The sequence below is a fragment of the Ruditapes philippinarum genome, unplaced genomic scaffold (genome assembly GCF_026571515.1).
Source record: "Ruditapes philippinarum isolate M1 unplaced genomic scaffold, ASM2657151v2 ctg1884_1_1_1_1, whole genome shotgun sequence".
Classification (NCBI taxonomy): domain Eukaryota; kingdom Metazoa; phylum Mollusca; class Bivalvia; order Venerida; family Veneridae; genus Ruditapes; species Ruditapes philippinarum.
In genome coordinates, this window is record NW_026854812.1 from 53177 (window position 1) to 78752 (window position 25576).

The 25576-nt window shown below is 30.5% G+C and overlaps 1 protein-coding gene across 5 annotated transcripts in view; it reads right to left on the reverse strand.

Annotated features, from left to right (window-relative positions):
• The window catches only part of LOC132741141 (acetylcholine receptor subunit alpha-like 1), a 42579-nt gene extending 17502 nt beyond the window's left edge, over positions 1-25077 (reverse strand). Inside the window, exon 1 of one of the 5 annotated variants that reach the window (XM_060729235.1) lies at positions 24880-25077. In XM_060729235.1, the coding sequence (XP_060585218.1) occupies positions 24880-24955 (76 nt within the window). In that variant the 5' untranslated portion in view covers positions 24956-25077. Of the gene's footprint in view, positions 1-748; positions 892-5334; positions 5622-16552; positions 16780-20727; positions 20914-24879 lie in introns of those variants that run through there. The other 4 variants (XM_060729234.1, XM_060729233.1, XM_060729237.1 and 1 more) reach the window with 4 other exon arrangements.
• Positions 25078-25576: the final 499 nt, after the last annotated feature.

The window sequence follows — 25576 nt, forward strand, 5'->3', positions numbered from 1 at the left end:
AATGTTTTAAGTTATGATATCTTTTTTTAAAAATTGTTGCCATTTTATATAAATTAATGATCCATGATAACGATACTGAAATGTCTGATAGTCTTTTATAATATTTTTTGTGAAAAATAAATACCATTAAGTTCAATAAACTTAACCAATTAAAAGTAAAATTAATTCATTTTGTTTCATAATTAAAATTTTAAAATAGAGAAAAACAGAATCCTAAAAGAAGGCCTAACACGGCAAATGTTGCAAGCTCGGCTTGAGCCTGTTCATGGACGGGATTGCATATTGCAAGCTACCGTCCTCGCTCCCTAGCACCGGCAGAATTTAATACTGAACAGTACATCCAAAAGACAGAAAAGGAATTATAGATTTTCAATGTAGAATTGATCCAATTTACAAACTTTAAGTTTAATTTTGCTTGTCTTTAATATATTCTTCTTACGTGCAAATTTTCTATATAGTTATCTAATTAATTCAAATGATTTAATTAGGAATAATATAAAAAGGAACTTTTCTGTAATGAAACTCAAACCAAATTGGTTTAATGGATTTTTGATATCTTATTTAAATGATTCTTACTAAATTTAAGTACATCATTTTACTGTAATATTAGTCCAAAATTACTGTGTTTCTATATATTTTAGTTAAAAAAACCCAAGCAAACAGAAAACTTTTGCCAAACATTGCAAATTTCATATAAGTAATTGAATATTTACTTTGTACGTGTAAAACGATAATCAAAAGAACCTACCTTTAATCCCTGAAATACGCTCCAGCAATAACAATAAAATAAACCATTTCATGTTTGTTCTTGATTCTTCTATTTCATATTGAAATTTCTCCAGAATTTATAAAAGTAACTGATTTGATACACAAGTCATATCAGCCCTATTCCTTATTTTTCTTATCGATTTTTCCAAATAACAGAACACTTCTGTAGGCTTTCTCATAATAAATTAATTGCCATTAAGCTTTGTCGTTTCTTTGATTTCTTTTTTAACCAACATCAGTGATGCCTGAACTGTTGTGTTCTTGATAACATACACTTTCATATCAGAACATGTGTTTTTGTAGAGACGCGCGCGCCAGTTTTACAACTGTTAAAAATCATGTTTTTCTTTTTCACCGTTGAATCGTTTCGACCTTACATCGAAAAAAAAAATCTAACAGAAGATTTTGTATTTTAGAGATGATTTGAGAATGTGAAAGAGATTTTGAAAAATAATCAAATTCTATTTTGAAAAATATTTTTTAAAAAGACATCGATATACAGAAAATGTTTTGCACATTAAAATTGATAATTTTCTTGATTTCTTGTAAAGTAAATTAATTGAGATCAATTTGTACAAATCAAACAGCACGGAAATTTTTCAACTGACAAAAGTAAAAACAACAAAGTATTTTTGTGTAAGTAAAAATGTACATGTAGTACGTGTTACTGATACAATTTGCAGGCAATAGATCAATTTATCAATCTGAAATGAAAATTAATCACTGAATACAAAACTTGAACTTGTAAAGCTGTACCCTTGACAAAACAATATTTATTATATACTTTAAAGGACATTTGAGTTAAACTATTTTTTATTTCTTGAAATATATATATATATAACACTGTCAAACTTTAAACATGTATGTTACTTTTTCCGTTGGTTTAACTAATACCCAAATCACATGGGAAAAATGGATTTTCAATCAAAAAATAATTTACTGGAAGTGATAAGAAAATCATGTAATATTTAGGTGTTGGCGTACAAGATATAAAAAGGTAGTAAGTGAAAATACCATTAAAAAGATAACTGACATAATATGGGTTTCTCTTTTTGTTTTCGTCATGGAAATTTTTCATATTCTGATGAGAATAGCATTTGTTTAAAAGGCGTTTTCCAAAGATGAGGAATATGCATACTCATCATTTAAACAAAATCCTTCAATATACATTAACAATACGTTTATTTGAATACACTTTTGATGAAACCTTTTACTGAAAAATTCATGCAATCAAACAAGGACTTACAATTGAATTGGCAATACTGGGAAAGGGGCAAAAGGGGGGATAACATTTAATGTTTCTTTCCGATGAAAGTATCGCTATTAGCTACATCAGAGTTATCCACTTATCTTACTAATATTTGATTTTGCTTATATTTGATATGTTGCCTGAGTTAATTAAAAACAGAGACGTCCATTTGAAGTTTTGTTAATTGTTACCTGAGAAAAGCATGTTTTGCTGGCTTTATTCAAAAGAAGTTCCTGACAGTAATGTCTGCTAAAGCAGACATAATACTGGTTCTATATTTGTGTTTAAGAACTAGAACTGAATTCAATAAGAATTTACAAAGAAAGGACATTACTAACATTTATCACATAAACAGTGCAAATTACTCGACTGTACGGATTTCCAGTGGTCTTATATAGAACTTCCAAATACTTTTTCGATTACAACAGACACAGTAGATGTCATATGACGACTTTCCATATGCTCGCTGGATAGCTTCCTCACATGAAAGAATCCAAAGATTTCAGTCTACTGTGGTCAGAACCAGGTACAATCAATATATTTATATTATTCCTTACGTAAACGATTACGAACTAAAGGTTATTTCAATTCTCAAACAATATCATTGACATTACATTTAAATGGTTTGATTACGCGTTGTCTGAATCAATTAAAGTACAAACTTAATGCATAAAATTATGACATCGTGTTTTCTCTTCATCACATTTCTAATTACTGTTTGACATTTCTTATTACATAACAGTGATTTTCTTTTTTCAGTTCTTATGTGCTTAAACCATGAAAGTCTTGTCCTGTCAGAGCAAAGGAACACACATGGTTAATTGAGACATTCCTTGAGGTAACAGAAGATAGCAAGCTAATTCAAATTATATTTGACAGTCAGATGGCAAAATACAACCTTTTTTCTAACATGGATACAAACAACATTACCAGTACCCGTTCACTGTATGACTGACATGCAGGCAGAGTAGTTTTGCTACCACCAGGTGCCTAGTTGTTAAATCAAGCAATCACAAACTTTTTAAATGCGAAAATATAACAACCCGGCCAATTCACTTTGAAGTAAAGAGGGAGGTCTCTTGACATTAATTCCTTTGGAATGGTTCATTGTAACTAAAATATATTGCTAAAAATGATTTACAATTGTAATTTGTCTATCAGATATATAAAACACGGAAAAGTCATAATACAGACTTGAGGGATGTTTACAAAGAGGTGACTCCGAATATGACATCAATTTACAATTGCATCAGTGTTCTATCTAAAAAAATATGCTTAAAGTTTCAAATCGTTTAAAATGGTGCTGTAATTTGTTGCCCAGTTTTTACTAATCTTTAAGCTATGAGGCGTTATAGATGTTGTACTTTCTAATAAATCATTAATCTCTCGGATATCCTCAGTAAAGCCACCTTCCCCATTCTTTATTTGTTCATATCCACCTTGTCCAAAATATTTATATTTTCCATTTTTATAGCAATTCATTTTGACAGTATTCAATTACTGCAACAATTAGACGTGGTATGTATTGAAATATTACCTGGTAATTTTCATTCCTCCTGTATTAAGTAATTGATTTTGGAATTTCATGGTTCGTTTGTATCAAACAATTATTTACCTGAGCATCCCTGAATTGTATCATAATAAAAGTTGCAGTGTTTGTTCCATTATTCAAGAGAATTAGACCTGGCAAATACTTATTTCTATAAAGATATATAAATGTAATGTAAATTATGAGAATGTGCAATTATCGTTTTAACCTTTCCTCTCCTCTAACTAGCAACAAATCTCTATCTAATTAAAACATACTTGAGCTGTTATTGATTGCTTACTTCTAAAACACATTTAAGCAATGCAGAATGATACTTTGTAGAAAGTTATGAAGCAATAAACATATAAACGTTCAAAATTACGAGTAATCACTTAGAACTATATCCGCATTTTTCTTAGAAATGTTTAATAAAAGTATCTAAATGAGACAAGACTTGTGTGTATTAATATTTGAAACATTTATGGAAAATGTGCCCAATTGTAGACAAATCAACTTTATATACACCAATTTTAATATAAAATTATATTTGTACTTGTTTGATATTCATAAAGAGGGTGAAGTAATAACTGTAACTAAAATGACATTTTAATAGGATAAAACACATGTTAGTACTCAAAGACTAGGCCTCATTTCTTGTCATAAATTATATTACAACATAAATGAGAACTTTTGTGTGTTAATAGTGCTGTAAATTTGAGAATTAATTACATAAATAGTTTAAAAAAATTAGTCGTTATGCTTATGATACAGACTAATGTAAAACCTTTGCTAATGATGTCTGCCCATTTCTTTAAGCATAATAGATCCTTAGAAATGTTCTGCTATTCATGTCGTTATAACGAAAAAACGTAAAGAAGAATTCGTTCCTTGCTTTGATATATCAGAACATGATACATGTATTAGATCTCTGTTTTACATTTGGCGGCAACGCCATACAAAAGTGAATCATGAAATTGATTGTTATGTTTCCGTGATAAAAAAAGAAAGTATGTGGGTGGTTGTTTTTTTTAATGTTGTAAGATATGATATCTTTATAAAATATTGTTGCCATTTTATAAAAAATAATAAATTATGATTACAAAACTGAAAGGTATGATAGTCTTTTGTAATATTTTTGTGAAAATTAAATGCCAGTTAGTGCAATAAACTAAACCGAGTTAAAGTAAAATAAATTGATTTTATTTTATAATACAAATATTAAAAATAGAGAAAAACAGAACCCCTAAAGAGGGTTCAACACAGCAAAGGTTGCATACTCGGTTTGAACCTGTTAATGGACGGTTGTGCCAATTGCAAGCTATCCATGCCCCCTAGCACCGGCTGAAGCAGAATTCAACATTTAAAAATACATCAAAAAGACAGAAAAGTAATATCAGATTGTCAATGCCGAATTGATCCAACTTACAAATTTTAGCCTTCACTTTTTGATAATCAATTCTTCTAACGTGCAAATTTTCTATATAGACATCTAAATTCAGTCAAATGATTTTAATTAAGAATCATATAAAAAAGAACTATTCTGTAATGAAACTCAAACCAAATTGGTTTAATGGGTTTCAATATCTTAAATATATGATTTTTACTAAATTCAAGTACATCATTTTACTGTTATATTAGTCAAAATTACTGTATTTATATGTTTATATTTGGTACCAAAAAAAAAAACATGACAAAAACATACTTTTTTGCAAATGTCAAACAAATAATGTATTCAATTAGTATTGAATATTCATAATGTATGTGTAATATGGTAAGCAAACGAACTTACCTTTAATCCTTGAAATAAGTTCCACCATTAACAATAAAATAGACCACTTCATTTTTGTTCTTGAATTTTCTATTTCACATTCAATTTGATATTTCTCCAGAATTTATGAAAAGTAACCGATTTTATACACAAATCATATCAAACAAACAATCCTTGTTTTTCTTATCGATTATTCCAAATAGCAGAACACTTCTGTAGGCTTTCTAATAATAAATTAATTGCCATTAAGCTTTGTTGTTTCTTTGATTTCTTTTTTAACCAACATCAGTGATGCCTGAACTGTTGTGTTCTTGATAACATACACTTTCATATCAGAACATGTGTTTTTGTAGAGACGAGCGCGCCAGTTTTACAACTGTTAAAAATCATGTTTTTCCTTTTCACCGTTGAATCGTTTCGACCTTACATCGAAAATAAAACTAATAGAAGATTTTGTTTTTCAGAGATGATTTAAGAATGTGAAAGAGATTTTGAAAAATAATCAAAATTCTGCTATGAAAAATATTTTTTAAAAAGACATCGATATACATAAAATGTTTTGCATATGAAATTGATCAGCATAATTTTCTTGTTTTCTAGTAAAGTAAATTGAATGAGATCAATTTGTACAAATCAAACAGCATGGTATTTTTTAAATTAATAAAAGAAAAAAGAAAATAGTATTTTTGTGTTAGTAAAAATGTACATGTAGTGCGTGTAACTGATATAATCTGTAGGGAATAGATACATTTATTAAAATGAAATAAAAACAATCACTGAATACAAAACTTGAACTAAGTCTTGTGAAGCTGTACACTTGATAACACATAATTTATATCCTTCGAAGGACATTTGAGTTAAAATCCTTTTTTATTTCTTTCAATATATATATATATAACACTATTAAACTTTATACATGTATGCTACTTAACGAAATACTCAAATCACGTGGGGGGAAAATGGATTTTCAATCAGAAAATCATTTACTGGAAGAAGAAAAGATAAGAAAATTATGTAATATTTGGGTGTTGGCGTACAATTTATAAAAGTGGTGAGTGAAAATGCCATTAAAAAGATAACTGACACAATTTGGGTTTCTTTTTTTGTTTTCGTCATGGATTTTCATATTCTGAAGAGTAATGACATTTGTTTAAAAAGGCGTTTTCTATAGGTGAGGTATATACATATTCATTATTAAAACCAAAATCTTCAATATACATTAGCAATTTTTGTGCGCCACTATCTAACAAAAACGTTTATTTGAATACACTTTTGATGAAACCTTTTAACTTTTAGATACATGCAATCCAATGTATTTTGCCAGATTATATTACAAGGACGAGTTTGTTTTGTTTTACAATTCATTTGGTAATATTGGAAGAAGGGGAAAGAGGGATTACTTTAAATCATTCTTGCCGGTGAGAGCATCGCAATTACCTACATCGCAGTTATCAACTTATCTTACTTATAATTCCTTACATGCGTTCTAAAGCATATGTAATATTTTCTAATATTTCTGTATAAGAACTAACTTCTATAATAGTTTTATCGATTAATGTCCTTAGATACATCTATCACAAAACAGTTCAAATCATTCAACACTACTGATTTCCAGTGGTCTAACGTAGAACGTCCAAATATTTTACCCTTACGTCGCACCGACACAGTACAGGTCATATGGCGACTTTCCATATGCTAGCTGGATAGCTTCCTCACATGAAAGAATCCAAAGATTCCAGCCCATTGTGGTTAGAACCAAGTACAAGCACTATATTCATATTATTTCTAAAGATTATTTCATTTCTTTCTCATACAATAGTATTGACATTACACTACAAAAGGTTTGATTACGCATTGTCTGAATCAAATTAAAGTATATTCTTAATGTATAATATAATCACATCAAGTTTCATCAACCACCATATTTCTAAGAATCGTTTCGTATCACATAACAATGATATTCTTTCTTCAGTTCTTCATTGCTTGCACCATCAAGTTCTTGTCATGTCAGGGCAAAGGAACACACACGGTTTAATTGAGACATTTCTCGAGGTTACAGAAGGATAGCAATCTAATTCAAATTGCTTTTGGCAGGCAGATGGCAAAATTCAACCTTTTTCTAACATGGATACAAACAACATCACCAGTACACGTTCGTTGTAGGCGGAGTAATGTTGCTTCCATCATCGGGAGTCTGGGCGTTAAATCAAACTATCAGAAACATTTGAAATGAGAAAATATTACAACCCGGCCATTTTGCTTGGAAGAAAAAAATGTATGACTTTTTTATGGTACAATGTTACTCAAATATATTGCTAAAAAGGATTGTAATTTGTCTTTCAGAACGTGGACAAGACCTTATACAGACTTGAGTATATTGTTTACAAAGAGCTGACTCCGAATATTACATCAATTTACAATCACATCATTGTTCTGTCTTCATAAATTTCAAATCGTTTGAAATCATGCTCCAAATTGTTGCACAAATTTACTGGTATATAATACTTCCTGTAAATTTAAATAAAAACATTCTATAATCTATACATGACATTTTTTATCATTGTTTTGAATCCATAAAAAATGATATTATTGCACTTTCTTCCGAACGATATCACAGTTTCATTTTTATGATACATTGAAATTACATTATTTTGTAATGTAGATAAAAGTACTTTTATAAAATATAGGTAGGTAAATAATTAAACTTTATAACGATGAATTTCATCAACAGTTACTTATATACTTTGAATCTCGGGACAGACAGGCTGACCGTTGACATTCATATTACAAAAAAAGCATTGTTTGGTGTTCACTTCACAGGTGTTAGAACTGGCAGATGTTGTGTAAGTTTGTATAATGATTAAAGTATTCCTTTTTCAATTCCCTTTACTTGTTTTTGCTATTCTTGTATACGAACAGTCTTATAAACTCCTAATTCAAATATGTCAAATGCATTTGTATTCGTGGTTAAAAGTTAGTGGTAAATATGATAAAGGCATAAAGATGTTGGTGTCCTTGGGATATTTAATCATAATCAGTTTACTATTTTGCCTATATTGGTTTTGACCGCTTACAGTAAACCTAATTTTTCACAGCTGATTACTTACATATAATGTCACTGTTTTCGTTATAGGTACAGAAATGCACACATGAATGGTCAAAAAATCTGGAGAAAGAGTGATCCCTTGGAAGCATTAATCGCAATAAAATTACATGAAAATCAACTGTACATGAGGATAATGGAAAAGTGCAGAACCCTCATCGCTCCCATCCCCCAGTACCGACTTGACCGGTACTCAATCTTCAACACTAAAAAGTGCTGGAATCAATTATCAAAAAACAAAACCAAACAAAAACATAGAAATATATAACAACACTGAAGTTTTAACAACATGTTGCTTCATGAAGTTCGTAAATGCTTTGAAACAACGTACAGTTCAAAGACTAAGACAAGCACTGTCCATTTCTTTTTAAACTTCATCCTAACAACGCCCATTCTGAGTATATACGAAATTGGATAAGAACATTTACACAAACTAGCAATTATTGCATTTCCTATAAATAGACATTTGATTACCAGCTTGCAACTGTCACTCAAAGCTAATATATGAACTAATTAATATTACGTTTTTCACCTTCTGCCAGACACTTATATCTTTTAAAACAGAAACGCGTATAAAGTAAATATTTTCGTCACGGTAACGATTCTCCTTCCTGAGAACGTGCTCTATTAAGAAGAAAGTGTATAAACACAGGTGAAGGTGCTTAGTTCCGTATTAATATCATATATCTTTTAAATTTTCATATTCCTTAAATTTAATAATATATTGGCAAATGGATGTTACAAGTAATGCCAAGTGACTACATTTAAAATAATGTCCGAGATTCAGACATTCGAAAGGGATAAGGTTGTCTTCATAATATTTTTCTCGTTTCGTCCCATTTATGATAAATAATAAAAGAATTAAGAAAAATCTCATTTTTTCTTTTTGTAATATCTGCGATTTTGGTTTCTGCAATAATATGGCTTACATGAACAGATTGAGCTAACTCGAGATAATCTCCATTATTACAATCATAATATATCTTATATTTATATTTGTTTCGAATTTATGCGACGTTCTTTGAAGGCTTCAAGGGTTCAAGTTAAATTTTACATAAAAAATGAGCCGCGCCATGACAAAACCAACGTAATGCGTTTGCGACCATCATGGATCCAGACCAGCATGCGCATCCGCGCAGTCTGATCAGGATCCATGCTGTTCGTTTAAAAACCCTATAACAAGTAGAGAAACTGATAGCGAACAGCATGGATCCTGATCAGACTGCGCGGATGCACAGGCTGTTTGGATCCATGCTGGTCGCAAACGCATTATGTTGGTTTTGTCGTGACGCGGCTCAAATGGATTTTATATTATGGAGACAAGAATATGTATACTCGACGTTGGTGTTATTTCTGGTTTAATTTTGTATTTGGTTGTAAATGATATTGTTCTTATATCTAGAATAAACCAATGGAGCATTGCACTTGAAATGTGAAATGTTGAAAAACTATTCTAAAGTGTCAATGAAAACAAACAAAGCTTAATATGGTTGAATGAAACATTTATTAATAGAAATGGTTCTTAAGACACTGTATGGAAGTCATAAAATGTAGATAAGTATTTGAAAATGTTGATAATATTTCCACATTCAAATGCAAACAAAGAGTCTTTAAAATGTTATGTTGGGATAAGCCGTGGTCAACTATTTATTTATTATTAGTGCAACAACAGTTATCTCCTGAATAGAGACATGACTTCAAAGTTTTAGAAATGAAAAATAAGAATAGGTTAACCTTAACAAAAACAACACGATAAGGCAACCTTTGAATTTAAGTGAACACCTATTTATGATTTTATACTAAGAAACATATTCTAGATGATAATTATCTATCAAAAATGCTTATGAATATGTATAGGATATCGACCGAGTACGAGGTCTTTCTGTTTAGGAAAGACCTGGTCACGAATTTCATGTGACACCGAGAGCGCGTAGCGCTCGAGGTGTTTCATGAAAGTCGTGACCAGGTCTTTCCTAAACAGAAAGATCGATGTACGAGGCCGATATCCAACTTACACACCGTAAAACTATATTGACTTGAGCAATGGCTGATCCGATGCACACATATTATTTTTAACACAACGCATTTACAGGTAAGCTTTTATCAACGTTCTGCCTAACAACAATATATATTTTGCATTTAACTTTGCTCTTCCCTTTTAAATAATAATCAAAAAAGCTAAATGTGAAATTGTCAATAATAAAGTGAATAGGTCTGTAAAAGAATGAACAATTATGTTGATCAGACAATGCAGATTCTAAGACATTTTCCCTCGGACAGTTGCCCCACCCCCCTCCCGGACGCTTGCCTTTTTGTTTTTGCTGTTGTGACTTGTCACTTGTCAGAGGTCATCTCGTGTATAGATTTTTACAGTTAATTTATTTATGGATGCTTTTTTGACTTTCACAAATTTGCGCGAGAGTATTTAAGTACAATGTAATTTCGACAATAGGCGATGAATTTTTGGTACCAAACAATTCAACAATAAAATATTTTAACATTTTTAAAACAAGGAGGGGGTTTAATGTCCGCCTCAAAGATATGAGGGGGCAAGTGACCGCCACTGCAAAAAGAGGGCAAATGTCTAAGGGTCAATTGTCCGGATATCTAGCAGACCACGAAAGACCTACATATGTATATTGTTGGCAAATGGGAGATACATGAACCGAAATTTTAATTATTTTATATAGCAGATTATAAAGAGTTCTATAATTGAATGATCGTTCATCATTAAGTTATATATACTAAATCACTAATAACTTGATTAACATTTTGAAATCGTAATAAGCAAAGTATGCTGTGCTTTCTGCTATATAGTTTCATTGAACTTGAAGCGTCCATTTTGTTAGATTGTGAACTTAGTGACAGAAGAACCACTAAGATTACTATTACTTTGAAAAATGACGCATTCAAGTGAATATTAAATGTGTCCTAACTTTGATATGCTATCCATTATTTTTATTCCACGATTTGATATAAGGATGCTGGAATAATTGCTCAGTGCACTCAATAAACATTATCTTGTTTAAAAATATATCCCGATTTTGTAAGACAGGATCATTATCACAATCGTTTACAATTTATTTCAATATTCATTTTTTGATTGCATTTCATGTTTTCTTTGTCTGCACATTGGTAGGTCTATTTTTTCACGTGTATTTCATGACCGGGTCTGTCTGAGTAGAACAGACCTGTGCACGTGCAAAAGATAGACCTCATAACGGAATTCTTTTGTTTAAACAGGTCTTTCCGAAAAATATAGACCTGTCACAAACAATAGAGGAGGTGTGTAATTGTGAATAAAATAAGTAGAAAAAAATTATGTTGGTTTTGTGAAAATGAAGTTTAAACCATTATTATATTGCATACACGTGCATAAGATTACCATTTAGACAACAAGGGCGCGCTCATTTCGCACTGTAAACTGTCGGAATAATTCAGAATTCGAATCGAAAGCTCTGAAACACATTTTCTTCTGTAAAAGTTCCAAAATGTGTCATGTTCTGGGAAGTCAAACTATGTTTCAACTTATACTAGTTACAAAATGGCGTTCAAATTGCTTTGTGCGAGTGTGGATACTGACCTAAACAAAAGTATCACCAGATACATGTATAAAACATTGCGTCAAATAAGTTTGACTTTTACTTATTGCCTCTACTATTACTTCTATCGCGGATTGGTTTTATTACAGATCTTGATACAGGAATCAAGATCTTACAATAAATATTTTTATAACAACAGAGCAGATATGGCTCACTCAGAATATTCTATCTCAGTGTTATTTGCATTAGTTTTCTAACACTCAAGTTATATGTACATTGAGTTTATTTCTTTCGGTAACAATAACGGATTTCTAATGTCTTAGAAACGTTTGTCTTTCCCGCAGAGAATACATATATTTGATCAAATTCAGTCTTTAAGATCAAAGAACATATTATCATAGTATGTCTTGGCTCTAACTATGTATCATATTTATTCATATAAACGTCTTCTAAGACTTTAGACTTTTATCAAGAGATCAATTACACCTGTAGGAATAATGGGAAACACATTTATTGTGAAAAAAAGTATTCTCAGCAATTTGATATATACCATGGTATGAACAACTGTGGAGTCAAAACGAGGTGGTATTATAAAGTATTCAAGTAAAGCAAAAACACATAAAATGTCTTCTATTACAATGTACATCCGCATGTAACTGATCATTGCCATCTGTTTCACAAGAACTGCTCATGTATTGAATTTGAACTTGGTATATGTTTTAATATTAAGAGAAAATGTAGAAATAAATATGCTCATTTATAATTATACTTATATATTGTCATCTTTCCAAACAGCGAAAGGGAACAACAGTAATAATGTAATTGATGAATAGATGCTGTACGGTGCTGTTGTTATGGTAAAATGATAGTGCTATAACACAAAAAATTAAACATAAAAGTAACGATTAAAACCATTCTCGTACTTTTTAGATGGGTCGAAGCAAAAATAATCCACGTCTCTTTGAGTTTTAATACTTTGATTGTTTACTTTTATGTGTGACATTTAATTAATTTTTACAAGCCAAACAATTTAACGTAATTTGTGTTACTAAGCTAGTGAAATGTCTGAATTATAACAAAATACTCTTCATGCACTATTCACTTACTGAAAATCATACATGAATTAAGTGCCAATTAATAGTACATACTTACAACAACACTTGACAATCGCACAAAAAGTAATTGCGTTGTGCTGTTGCATCAAGAGACTTAAAAACACCCCTCAAAATGTATTATTTTATTTGTTTGATTTTATTAAAGTTAAGAAAGGGTTGTTATGAATGGAATTTACCCACATATTTTTTTAAACTTTCATTTTCATTTCAGTTTAACACGATGTGGACATAGCAGTGGATATCTATAGGGATAACTGTCTTTCAGTCAACTATTTGATTTAAGTCAGCTGCTGTTTAGTCATGGTTCTGGTGAAGAATGTGCACAGGGCATTACAGGGGACATTATAGCATTTTAGGGGAAATATATCTATTTTGGTCTAGGGGAAGCAGCCTTTATTCTGCTTAACAATCACTGAAATTACCAATATTATGTCATACATATTATTGCCAAATGGATTCAATTGGCAGATTGACCTTTTTTCTATTAAGATATTTGTTGTATTTATGAAACCTACTTATTTTTTACATTTTTAACACACATATAATTATAATGTGTTGCTATATAATTATTTTTTAAACATGTTTTAACGCATTGGCGTTACATTGTCACGACAGGTTTAGACTGGCAATGATGTTAGAAATCGCAAACTTGGTGTTATTTTCTCTGACCTTTTCAATTAATGTAACACAATAAGTATCAACATAAAAACACTCCAGTTTTATATTTAAAATGTTACATCTCGTTTTTACTGAAATAATTGATAATGGTACAAAAACATGGATTTTACGATACATGTCAAGGCAATGCAAGAGTATAGCTAGTTTCCTTGCATAATTCTGTTACTATTCAGCATAAGAAATAAAAACTATTGCGAATTATTACATTTCCAACTGACAATATTGCAGTTTCTGCTGACGGAAATGTTTCTATTCATGCGACCGTTGCAAACCAAGTTCATTTATGATATTTAGCGTCGTGAGAATTGATTAATAAGTTCGTTTTTATAAATCTCTTTTTTACGATCGGATAGAAATGTTTTACCTCTGCTTCTTACATGGTTAATAAAACATTGTCATTTAACGATTCAACGTTTACTGTATAGTCATTTCAAATTTGTATTCGGAGATAAGGCCATGTAACGAAAAATATAAATATACAACAGTGATAACGATTAAGGTATAGAACCTAATTTCTTCAGATTTTCAACTTAAAAGAATGAATAGGTTTCATATACACCTAATAATGCTATCATCATTATCTTTGAGTAAAATTTCTGTTTACAATATACTTCCTGTAAACTTCAACCAGATATTCTATAATCTAAACATGACTTGATTAACTGCTAAGAATCCTTCAAGAATATAAGTTGCTTCTTTTCTTTAACAAAAATACTACTCTCTTTCACGTAGAATCTTAGGCTTTTATAAAACGTTTATTCATAATTAAACCTTGCACTTTATAAAATTAAACATTAAATGCAAATATTTAAATGAACATAAATGACCTAAAAGTGTTACATTGTAATTACCCCTATAAAGATAACCCAAATTTAAAAAAAAAATGAAATCACAATATTCCATCGTTTCACTAGGAAATTTATCTACACATATTTTTCCATATGAATTTATGAACAGAAAAGTGAATTAGTATTGATTTACGACGTATGAATACTTGTCTGCTGTTTTTATCATCACATTGCAATTTTGTATTGAACTTATGCTTAAAGTATTTTGTAAACTTCAGGCTAAAGGCTCCTGAACAAATTTATTTCTATAAAAACACTATTACGCGACAGGTCATAATTGTTACGGAATATACAATTACTGTAAACATTCTAATTTTGTTAATATTTACCTTCATTTTGAACCGCATCGATGATATTTGACGATGGTCATTTAAGAGGTATAATGTAAATATAAAATAATTGTTAGCTTTAAAGGCAAACACTTGTTCGTAAAATACGAGTAATGTGGCAAAAAAGATTCAGATTACATATTTTCCATTTAATTTATTATTTCGAAAGGTTTCAACCTGCATGATACAGGACACATTTCATTTTACATTTCTTAGATATTTATAAGGTTTAGTAGATTAATTTGATGTTTCGTCACGTATGTTACAACGAGAGCATGTTAATTGCGATTGTAGTTTATAAAGAAAGAGCATATCTGTGTTATAAATTTCACTCGGCAATAAACATTATATATGGTTAAAGTTCGTTTGTCTAATTCATACCAAAGCATAGCAAATAGTGTGTTTATATTGTTGAGAATTTACAACATTTTTATTACCATAACTATTTTATAACGTACGGATTCTCACATATGAATAAGTAAATCATCTGAGACTTCACCTATTTATTCTAATTGAATCATTTATTTATTTCAGACTCACTCCAAACGCAGTGCCGCATATCGTTCAAACCACTTGTGATGCTACATAAGTTTGGTGGTGATAATTTAGCAATGTTTCTTACATTCAACATGACAGGTTTAGATATACAGGCGACAAAACTACTTAACCGTTATTTACGTTATATATCTATATATTTTAACGTTTCAGTATTTTATTATTATTATTATTATTATTATTATTATTATTATTATTATTATTATTATTATCATCATCATCATCATCATAATTATTATCATCATCATCATCATCATTATCATCATTATTATTATTATTATTATTATTATTATTATTATTATTTGTTTGTTTGTTTGTTTGTTGTTGTTCTTTTTTTTTTTGGCATTTTCCCTCAATTTCTCTACTTGATGCATTTTGATACTTTTAATGACTAAAACTGTTTTTAAAAAGCATTGCTATTTACTTTGATAAAAATAAGGGAATTCCACATCACGTTCTGACGAGATCAAATAACATGTTATCATGTACTGGTGCAACCGTCGTATTAATTACACCTCTTCACAGACTCCGGAATTTGTATGAAGGGATCAAATCCACCTGCTGTATTGATGAGAAACACATTCTCCTTCCGAACAAAAAAACTCTCTCTTTTAGCAATCTGCCCTACCATGATCTTAGCTACTTTAGAACCGAACCATGCGTGGTAAAAGATTACAATATCTAAAAGAGGAATTCGTGTCATTTATATTATATAAAACAATGAAAGTTGTTAATATTAAAAGCCAATATTGATATGACACCATTCCGATAATCTCCACATTGACCATATACCATCTTTGAACAGTCTATTTTATCATGCATTTTCTAAAGATTTCATACTATCTTTAAATTACCTAAGAATAAATTATGTTTATAATAATAATGAGAATTTAAACCATTTCTGTTAATAAAGACATTATTATAGTATAATTGAAATACATGTACTGACATTACATATGAGGTCTTAAAATAATGTGATATATTGTGTTTTGTATCACATAAAGTGGAAAAAAAAGCATAAATTCAAGCCAGTTTTATCATTATTATAGTAATTACTAATTAAAATTACCTGACTCATTGCCTTGTAGAGCACATGTACATATCGGCAACAGTAGTATCAAAGAAATAAAAATAATCCAATTTGTTTTCATATGTAAAATTTCCATCATCTTTTGTTAACACTTATTTTATCTTACTCTTACAATGGAGTAGCAGTTAATTTATGAGTTAAAAGTTCAGTTTAAAGTATAACAAAGCAGACCGCATGTAACTACATTCTTATACTTGACGTATAGCATATATTAATTGCCAATTAAAGTGCTCACTTAGTATTTGTCTAGAATCACGTGACAAATTATTAATATCCTCTTGGTATGAACGGACTTTAGCCCACAGTTTTTACATATTCATAGTTCATTTAGTCTTTCAAGATCATACTTCCAGCTATTTTATAACGTAACACGCTTATAAACTTGTTTCCAGAATGTAGAATCTTTTATATCTTTTTCATCTTTTAACACTTAAATGAAAATAATTTCGGTGCGAAAAAAATAAGAAAAAAGAAAGATATCGAGAATGTTATATATACGTTTCAATACCCAAACACTAATATTGTCCAGTTTATGTAAATACATTTAGCATTTTCATAATTTACATATAAAATCTGAAGGTGACAAATGAGTTCAACGGGCAGGTTGACCATTATTCATGTAAAATACACACCGTTTATTACATGTGTCAGTATTCACATGTATAACAAAACCAAATTTTCTTAATTCACTGGTATTAATAACTGTATGTACAGAGGGAAAAAAAGTGTATACAGATAACCAAATAAACAGTGCACGACTTTGTTTGTGATGTGTCATATTAAAAGAAAAACAATAACAAAGGATGAACATAAGTACATTCAATTCATTTGGTTAATTCAATTCTTTAAGTAAATGATTGAAATATATAATTCTGCAATCAACAAATCAATAATTCAAAATTTATTAGTAATTTTTCATATCATGCATTTAGAAAATAAGTAATAGAAAGAGCACCGAAACACGAGGCTATCTGATTTGTACGAGGGGGCGTAGCCCCCGAGTATTAATCAGATTGCCGAGTGTTTTGGTGTTCTTTCTCTTTTGTATCATAGTCAAACATAAAAGCACGTTCCCTGTTGTCACAATATGAAACCCCGGCAAAAATGAACCAATGAACGAACATCTGAATATGACATTTCTGTCGCTTTCCCTTTCACTGCCGTCACAATATGTAAACCCCAGCAAAAATGAGCCAATCAATGGGCATGCTCTGGAGTGCGGGTAACTAATACCCGCACTCCAGTTAACGCACTGTGCATGTATATGTATACGATTTAACCCTGACACATTTTCAACAGAAAGGTCTCCAAACTATGATACAAGTAATAGAAAGAGCGCCGAAACACGAGGTTATCTGATTTGTACGAGGGGGCGTAGCCCCCGAGTATTAATCAGATTACCGAGTGTTTTGGTGTTCTTTCTCTTTTGTATCATAGTCAAACATAAAAACACGTTCCCTGTTGTCACAATATGAAACCCCGGCAAAAATGAACCAATGAACGAACATCTGAATATGATATTTCTGTCGCTTTCCCTTTCTCTGCCGTCACAATATGTAAACCCCAGCAAAAATGAGCCAATCAATGGGCATGCTCTGGAGTGCGGTTAACTAATACCCGCACTCCAGTTAACGCACTGTGCATGTATATGTATACGATTTAACCCTGACACATTTTCAACAGAAAGGTCTCCAAACTATGATACAATCTATTTTAGTTCACATATACATGTATTATTAAATAACTTGCTTTGTTAGCAATGCACATGACATGAATTATACGACGAAACTGTGTTACGTTACTTGGCCTAGTCGTGTTTAGTTTTGACCTTTTGTCTTGATGATGCAAACTGAACATTTATTACATAAATCTCATCTAAAACTTAATAACAAGTATGTACTATAAGGTTACACGCTTTTTCTAATACAATACCCTAGCTTTAGCGAAATACTGTTCGGAATGAAAAAGATTGAAAGTATTTTCTGTAAAACTGTTATAAAGAATGAGTATATAATTTTGCATATCCAAGTTAAATTAATATGGGAACACAAAATAGTGCCAAACACGGCAAAATTAGGTTCGGTTTCATATGGTGCATTCAGGATACAGAGAAGTAAAGATTTGTTGGAATAAAGGATGTTTGATCTACGTCAGTGTGACAGTAAGAATACATTTAAAAATCAGATGTAACATTTGTATTGATAATATTACTATGTTTCACTTTGTTTCCAGAATTTTGTACTTCACAACAGCAGGTGTCAAGTGCCGTGTGGCAGCTGTAAAAAGTTGCCCCGTACTTCACTTCAGTGTTGTTATATTTTCTGGTCCTTCGGGATCATTGATGCCAACACTATAAAGTGTTGAGAATTGAGTACCGCTCAAGCCGGTGCTAGGGGGCGTGAGGGATGTTGCACTTATTCATTATCCCTCATGTACAGACTCAATCAAACCGAGTCTGCAATTCTTATGTTATTTTGTTGTGATTAATGCTTCCGAGGGATCACTTTGTTTCCAGAATTTTGTACTTCACAACAGCAGGTGTCAAGTGCCGTGTGGCAGCTGTAAAAAGTTGCCCCGTACTTCACTTCAGTGTTGTTATATTTTCTGGTCCTTCGGGATCATTGATGCCAACACTATAAAGTGTTGAGAATTGAGTACCGCTCAAGCCGGTGCTAGGGGGCGTGAGGGATGTTGCACTTATTCATTATCCCTCATGTACAGACTCAATCAAACCGAGTCTGCAATTCTTATGTTATTTTGTTGTGATTAATGCTTCCGAGGGATCACTTTGTTTCCAGAATTACGTATGCAATGTGGGTGTGCATTCGGACGTATTTTGCATTGATTGGAAAAGGCACAGTAACGACCATCTTACTAAAACAAACGTATATTCATACATAATCAAATATTCTCTTCTGTAATTAAAAAAGGAAAACCTTTATTTCACAACTATCTAATAATGCTATCATCGTTGATATTGCTCAAGTTTTCTGTTTACAATATACTTCCTGTAAACTTTAACCAGATCTATAATCTAAACATAACCTGAATTAATGCAGTGAAGTTATCCTTAGAAAAATATGTCAGTGTTTTCATAGGGATTATACTTTCAGTGTCAAATGTTAAATTGTTATAAGAAATGAAATCATATAATAATTATAAAACAAATTTTACTCCTTTTTCAGCATAATACAAATGTACATTGTTTCAATTATGAATCTATGTAGTTTTATACAGTCTTAGTTATATGATCATTCTCATCTCACTGACTAAAAGAAATTTTATTTTACAATAATAAGGTTCGAATTGAGATATCCCTTGAAGTTTTAGAATAATTGAGATGTCTCTTGAAGTTTTAGAATAATTGAGATGTCTCTTGAAGTTTTAGAATAATTGAGATGTCTCTTGAAATTTTAGAATAATTGAGATATTTTAGAATAATTGAGATATCTTTTGAAATTTTAGAATGAGATGTAAAATATTACCTTGTTATTTTACAAAATATCAGAAAAAGAAAATTACAATTACAGTAAACTACAACATCAATTTTAACATCTTTGTGCTAAATTGTTAGTTATGTTATGTATTGAAACTTTAATTGGTTGACCTATACATTTTCCCCCCTGCTAAATTTCTAAAATTTACTTAAAACAAAGTAGTATTAAATACGGGATACAAAGGTATTAAAGATTTGAAGTTTGTCAGCTAACAGTAAAGAGGCAGGTCAGCATGCGCTTTACAGGGTGGCAAAGGGTGGTCACTTTAGATTAAAGTAATGTAAGGGTCGTTCTATTTTCCTAAATGTAGACAAAGTTATAAATATTCTACAGACTTATTATTACGTACAACCATAAACATACAACTTTAACTGGTCGTCAAATTTGTACATTTACCTGACGTATGAAAAATGTCACATTCAGTTAGAGGACAGGAAGAAATAAGCGTTCATATGATGTGTAACCATTCATCACTCAAATGTTAAAATTAACTTATCCAGATGTGTCTTTTTGCAGATATCATCACTTTAAATACATTGTTTTTGTATTTATATTTTATGACATTATATGATACTGGAAAGTCGATCACAAATCACCGAATTTAAACAAATATACTTGTAGATCAACCAATGAATGTGGATAAAAGAAAGTTCTTACCTATATTGTAGTCCTTGGAAAAGGCTTTCGTGAATTGTTCGAGCATTAACATAAGCAATATCCATTTCATCTTTAACACCATTGTATGATAATTTCGCACAAATTACTTCATCAATATTCCATTCAGGAAATTGAAGACATTAATATCCAATGTTAAATGTTCATTGTTAAGTTCACTACTGAATTTAGAACAACAAAAACTCATTGCAAGCAATGCATGCACTTTCTATATTTAGAAGGTTTATTACCAACTTACATTCTGTCACTAAAAGGTCATTCTATATCAACTAACTAAACATGTGTTTACCGTTGCTATTCCTCGATATAAATGTTTATATTTTACAGAAACAGACACACCGGTAGTAAACAGTTTCGTCACAGTGGACTATTTTTCTTCCATCGACTTTTAACTTTTAGTATTTTAATCTTTGTAAGTGGTTCATCTATTTCCGAATTTGATTTTTTTATTCAAGCAAAGTAATATTAATCTAGCAGTTATCTTGAATTTCCCAAATTTACAGAAATTTTTTTTTTTAGTTTTTAATCCTTCTCATTTTATCTCAATTTCGACACAATTAAACTCTCCTACAAATTACTTTTTACAAACAATCATGATATTTTAGAAAGTATTGAATCTCCTAAGTTTTAAAAGTATTATCTAACAAAAGTAATTTACAAATGTAAATGTCATTTAGCCGTAGCTCGTAGCGAATGTACTATACAATATTACAGTAAACATTTAAGGTTAGTTAATATTTGCTGAAAGTTTTAATTTCGTTCACGTCATTGAAAACCATTTGTAAATAACCCGCAATGTCAACAGAAAGCCAGGAACTGATGGTTAATTTAAGCATTGCGTTACTTGAGGTGAAAACGTTTGTAATGCTAGACCCTTATGTAAGTAACCACTTCTCAGATATACATTGTAATTAAGTACTAGTATATGGGAGAAAGTTGTGCATCATACTAACAGTTCTACTAGCAAGAACGGGATTGAAAAAAAAACACAATCGATATACATGTAGGTGCTACTTAATTCTAAATTCTCTATAATTGACTATTGAATTCTGATTAAGGCGGTGCTAAGGGGGTAGAGGAAGGTAACATGCATTAACTACTATCATATTTATAAGCAGGCATTGTAAAATTTTGACGGTTTGTTGTTGTTGTTGGTGGTGGTGGTGGTGGTGTTGGTGGTGGTTTTGGTCGTTGTTTTCTGTTGTGCTGTTTTTTTTGGGTTTTTTTGTTCCTTTATTTGTTTGTTGTTTGTTATTGTTGGTTTTTGGGGGCGGTGCAGGGGGTGTGGATTTGGGTGATTTTATTAAATCGTGACGGGGCTTTCTCTAAGATTTCCTTTTACTTTAAAAGGAACGAATCCATATGTGAAATTGGTCTTATATTTTAATACTGTCTTTAAATACACATGTATATAAACAATCATCTACATGTCATAAATTATTAATATTTTTTCCTAAAAATCGTTTCTTGTACTTCCATTTGAAATACTATTACATTGATTTTGAATGTAATTTTGTAAATATATTTGTATCATGTACATGTATATATACAATGTCTATATTATTATTTGTACAGTCATGATACGGTGACTTATAGATGCAAAGGGCTGGATGTTCTTATGTTTTCTTATCATATTTATGTATTTGATACATATACTAGAATTATAAATAAAACAATTTACTAACTAGATGTAAGTAAAGCTACTGCTACTAGATTAAAGAGGTTTTTAGTAATTAATGTGAAAGTTCAGTGTTACAAAACAATTTAATGTGAAAGTTCAGTGTTACAAAATGCCAAGAAAAGTGATAAAAGAGGGAGAGGTGACGTCGAAATATGATGACAACTGTACATTAAGTGTTAAATACAACAAAAAGTGTCAAAAACAGGCACAATAACAATACTGCCTGGCGGAAAGTGTCAACACAACCTAGGTTATTTCTTTGGTGTGCTTAAAGGTGTTGGGTTCATAACTTGCGGTGTTTCATATCATTGACATGTATTCAGTTTCTAAAATGTTTCAACATAATGATGTTTTCAATGTCATATTAAACATGTTTTAAGGTATTCATACACAATGAAGTATCGTGCTCATGTCTTGTATTATACATGTACATTTTTTAACTACATGACAGAATAAAACTTTACCTTTAACAGGAATAACATCATGCATTTTAAAATCGAAACTGTAAAGAAAGCATGATATGGAATGATTGTAGCAGGCTCAGTTTGGTTGAGCATGTTCAGGTTAGGTAGTTGTAACTGCGAGCTACCGTCTAGTCCCCCCCCCACCCCACTAGCACCGCTTAATATTAAAACATGAGTATGGTGTTTCATAATAATTCAGAAATATCTACTGATGGATAAGTTTGCATTGAGGTGATTGTTGTTTTAAACTAGTACATTATTTCACTATAGCTGACTCTTATTTCTGTATGTAAAACAATTATTTTTCGTTACATTTTTGTTCTTGATTGATGCAATTTATAAACACGTTTGCAATATATTTATTGACGAAACTGCATTTTAACTCTTTTCTCAAACAAAAATATATTGAGAGCTACTTAGACAAACTTTTTTATTTATGGTGATAACAACCTATTATAAATTTGTGAGTTATAATAAAGATGTAACGATATATTAAATGGTATACTGCTTGATAAACTAGTTTTGAAATTGAAGATTTCCATTAGATTTGTAATTTAGTAGTGTGAGGGTGTAGATGCGCGCTTATTGGCACCAATAGGTTGCCTAACATTGTGAGATACTAGTACATAATTAGATTTATATATATTCCAGTACTTAATATATTCCTTATAATTATCAAAACATCGAATTTTTTCTGAAATTGAATTCTTACTAACAATATCCTCACAGTCACAGATTAAGTAAAAAGTCAAGTTAGGGAAGTCAACTATTTTGTCGTCCAAAGCTAGATTCTGATATATTTTTGTTGGCATATTGCCATTACATCAAATAGCATAATATCTCAATTCGTATATTTTAATTTGTTGGACTAAAGTTAGGGCACCGAAAACTGACTATTATAATTTCAATAATTTCTATTTTCTATGTATTTTTCCGTTCATAAACAATGTAATGAACATACTTAGAAGAAGGAAGGACCCGTTCTATAAATGACGATATTACACCGATTTCATAATAAAATATAACATTTTGATACCGCATGCAATGTTTTACAATTGTTTTTCAATCTAATTTACACACTCCAATCTAAAAACGCGTTTTCCTAATCAAGATATAAGAACTTTCAGCACCTGTCAAAATTATGGATAAAACATTAATGGTATTCTAATCTGCTCTAAATGTGAGATAAAATATTTGGAGGCTAACAGCTAAATGTTTATGATTGAATGTAAGTTTTATTTTGATTTTTATCAAGATAGTTTACACGAGTTTCTCGTAAAAATTGAACATCCTTTTTGCAACTAAATGATGTAATACGTAATATTTTGCTTTTTCTCAATCTTCGTAGAAGAACAATAAATTTCTTTATCATTCTCTATGGGTTCATTATGACTAATCTGCGACGTGTTCCTCCGAATACACAAGAGAAATATATAGAGAATATCATGCTAGCTAGTGTCTGATATTACAATAATTATGAGCCTAAGAAAAACAAAATAGAGCGAGACTCTGCCTGGCCCTTCGTGTTTTTTTCCGTGCCGAGCCTGATCAATTTTATTATATCAGACACTTGTTTGGTATTCTATTTATCATTTCTTCAATTTTAATATGCGTTTCTTTCTTTAAATTTCAAATGAAACAAAAAAAAAACTGACAAGAACATCTCGAGTTCATGCCGCGCGCATTAATATGCAAAGAGTCATATCTATAAGAAATAGTTCCAAATGTTTTTAGTGAAATGTAAGAGAGACTTTAATATTCAAACAATCAAGCTTTTATTAATTTAATGTTTTCACACCAGTAAGTGGAAAAAAAGAGGTGTCTGATAAAGCTGAGGAAGACTGATAAAGCTATACAATTATCAGACATGCACTTTATTAACAGAAATCAATGAAATGGCATGAAAAAAAAGAATAGTTCGATCAAATATTGTTTTAAGTGTCTAAAATACACAAAGTTGTTGATATGTATAATGCTATACCAACTTACCTATTTTGTTGTCTTTTTGTATGCCTTGCACCACTAGAAAACAATCAAACATCAATGTAAGTATTATGTATTTCATTGTTGCTCTTGAAATATATATGTCACTTTGAATGTATTAGAAAAAAACTTTTGAATAATCCAAAATTTAACACAGAAAAAAATTTACACTACAAGTTTTCATCTTGTGTATAGTACTGCACACTGTCATAGTTTGATAAATAATCGGTAATAACCAAGAAAAAAACACCTCACATGTTCGACTACTTTTTTACAATATAGATACTGGTCTGTTCGTGGAAATATATTCTTTAATGTAACAACTTTTACACCAGGGGATTAGTGTTTTGATCTGGTACACACAGTAAACTTCTACAACCAGATATTATGCTCATATTTCCAGAAACACTTTGAGCCGGCACCTAGCGTGTCTGCATTAAAAACTACTTTTTGATATTTTAGATGAATTATAACACTTAAGAGGCGTTATTTTCTCTAGAGAATGCTGATTTTATCATATGTCTGTCAGAATAGAGAGATTCATTTCTGACATTATCATCTTCTATAATATTGCGCGGTTAAAATTCCGGCACCCATCACACAAAATCACCATAGTTTTCTATGAAAGAAGTTTAAAATCACACCCATGGTTATTTAGAAACAACAATGGTCAATATATAAGTTACACGTAAAAAAAGTCCTT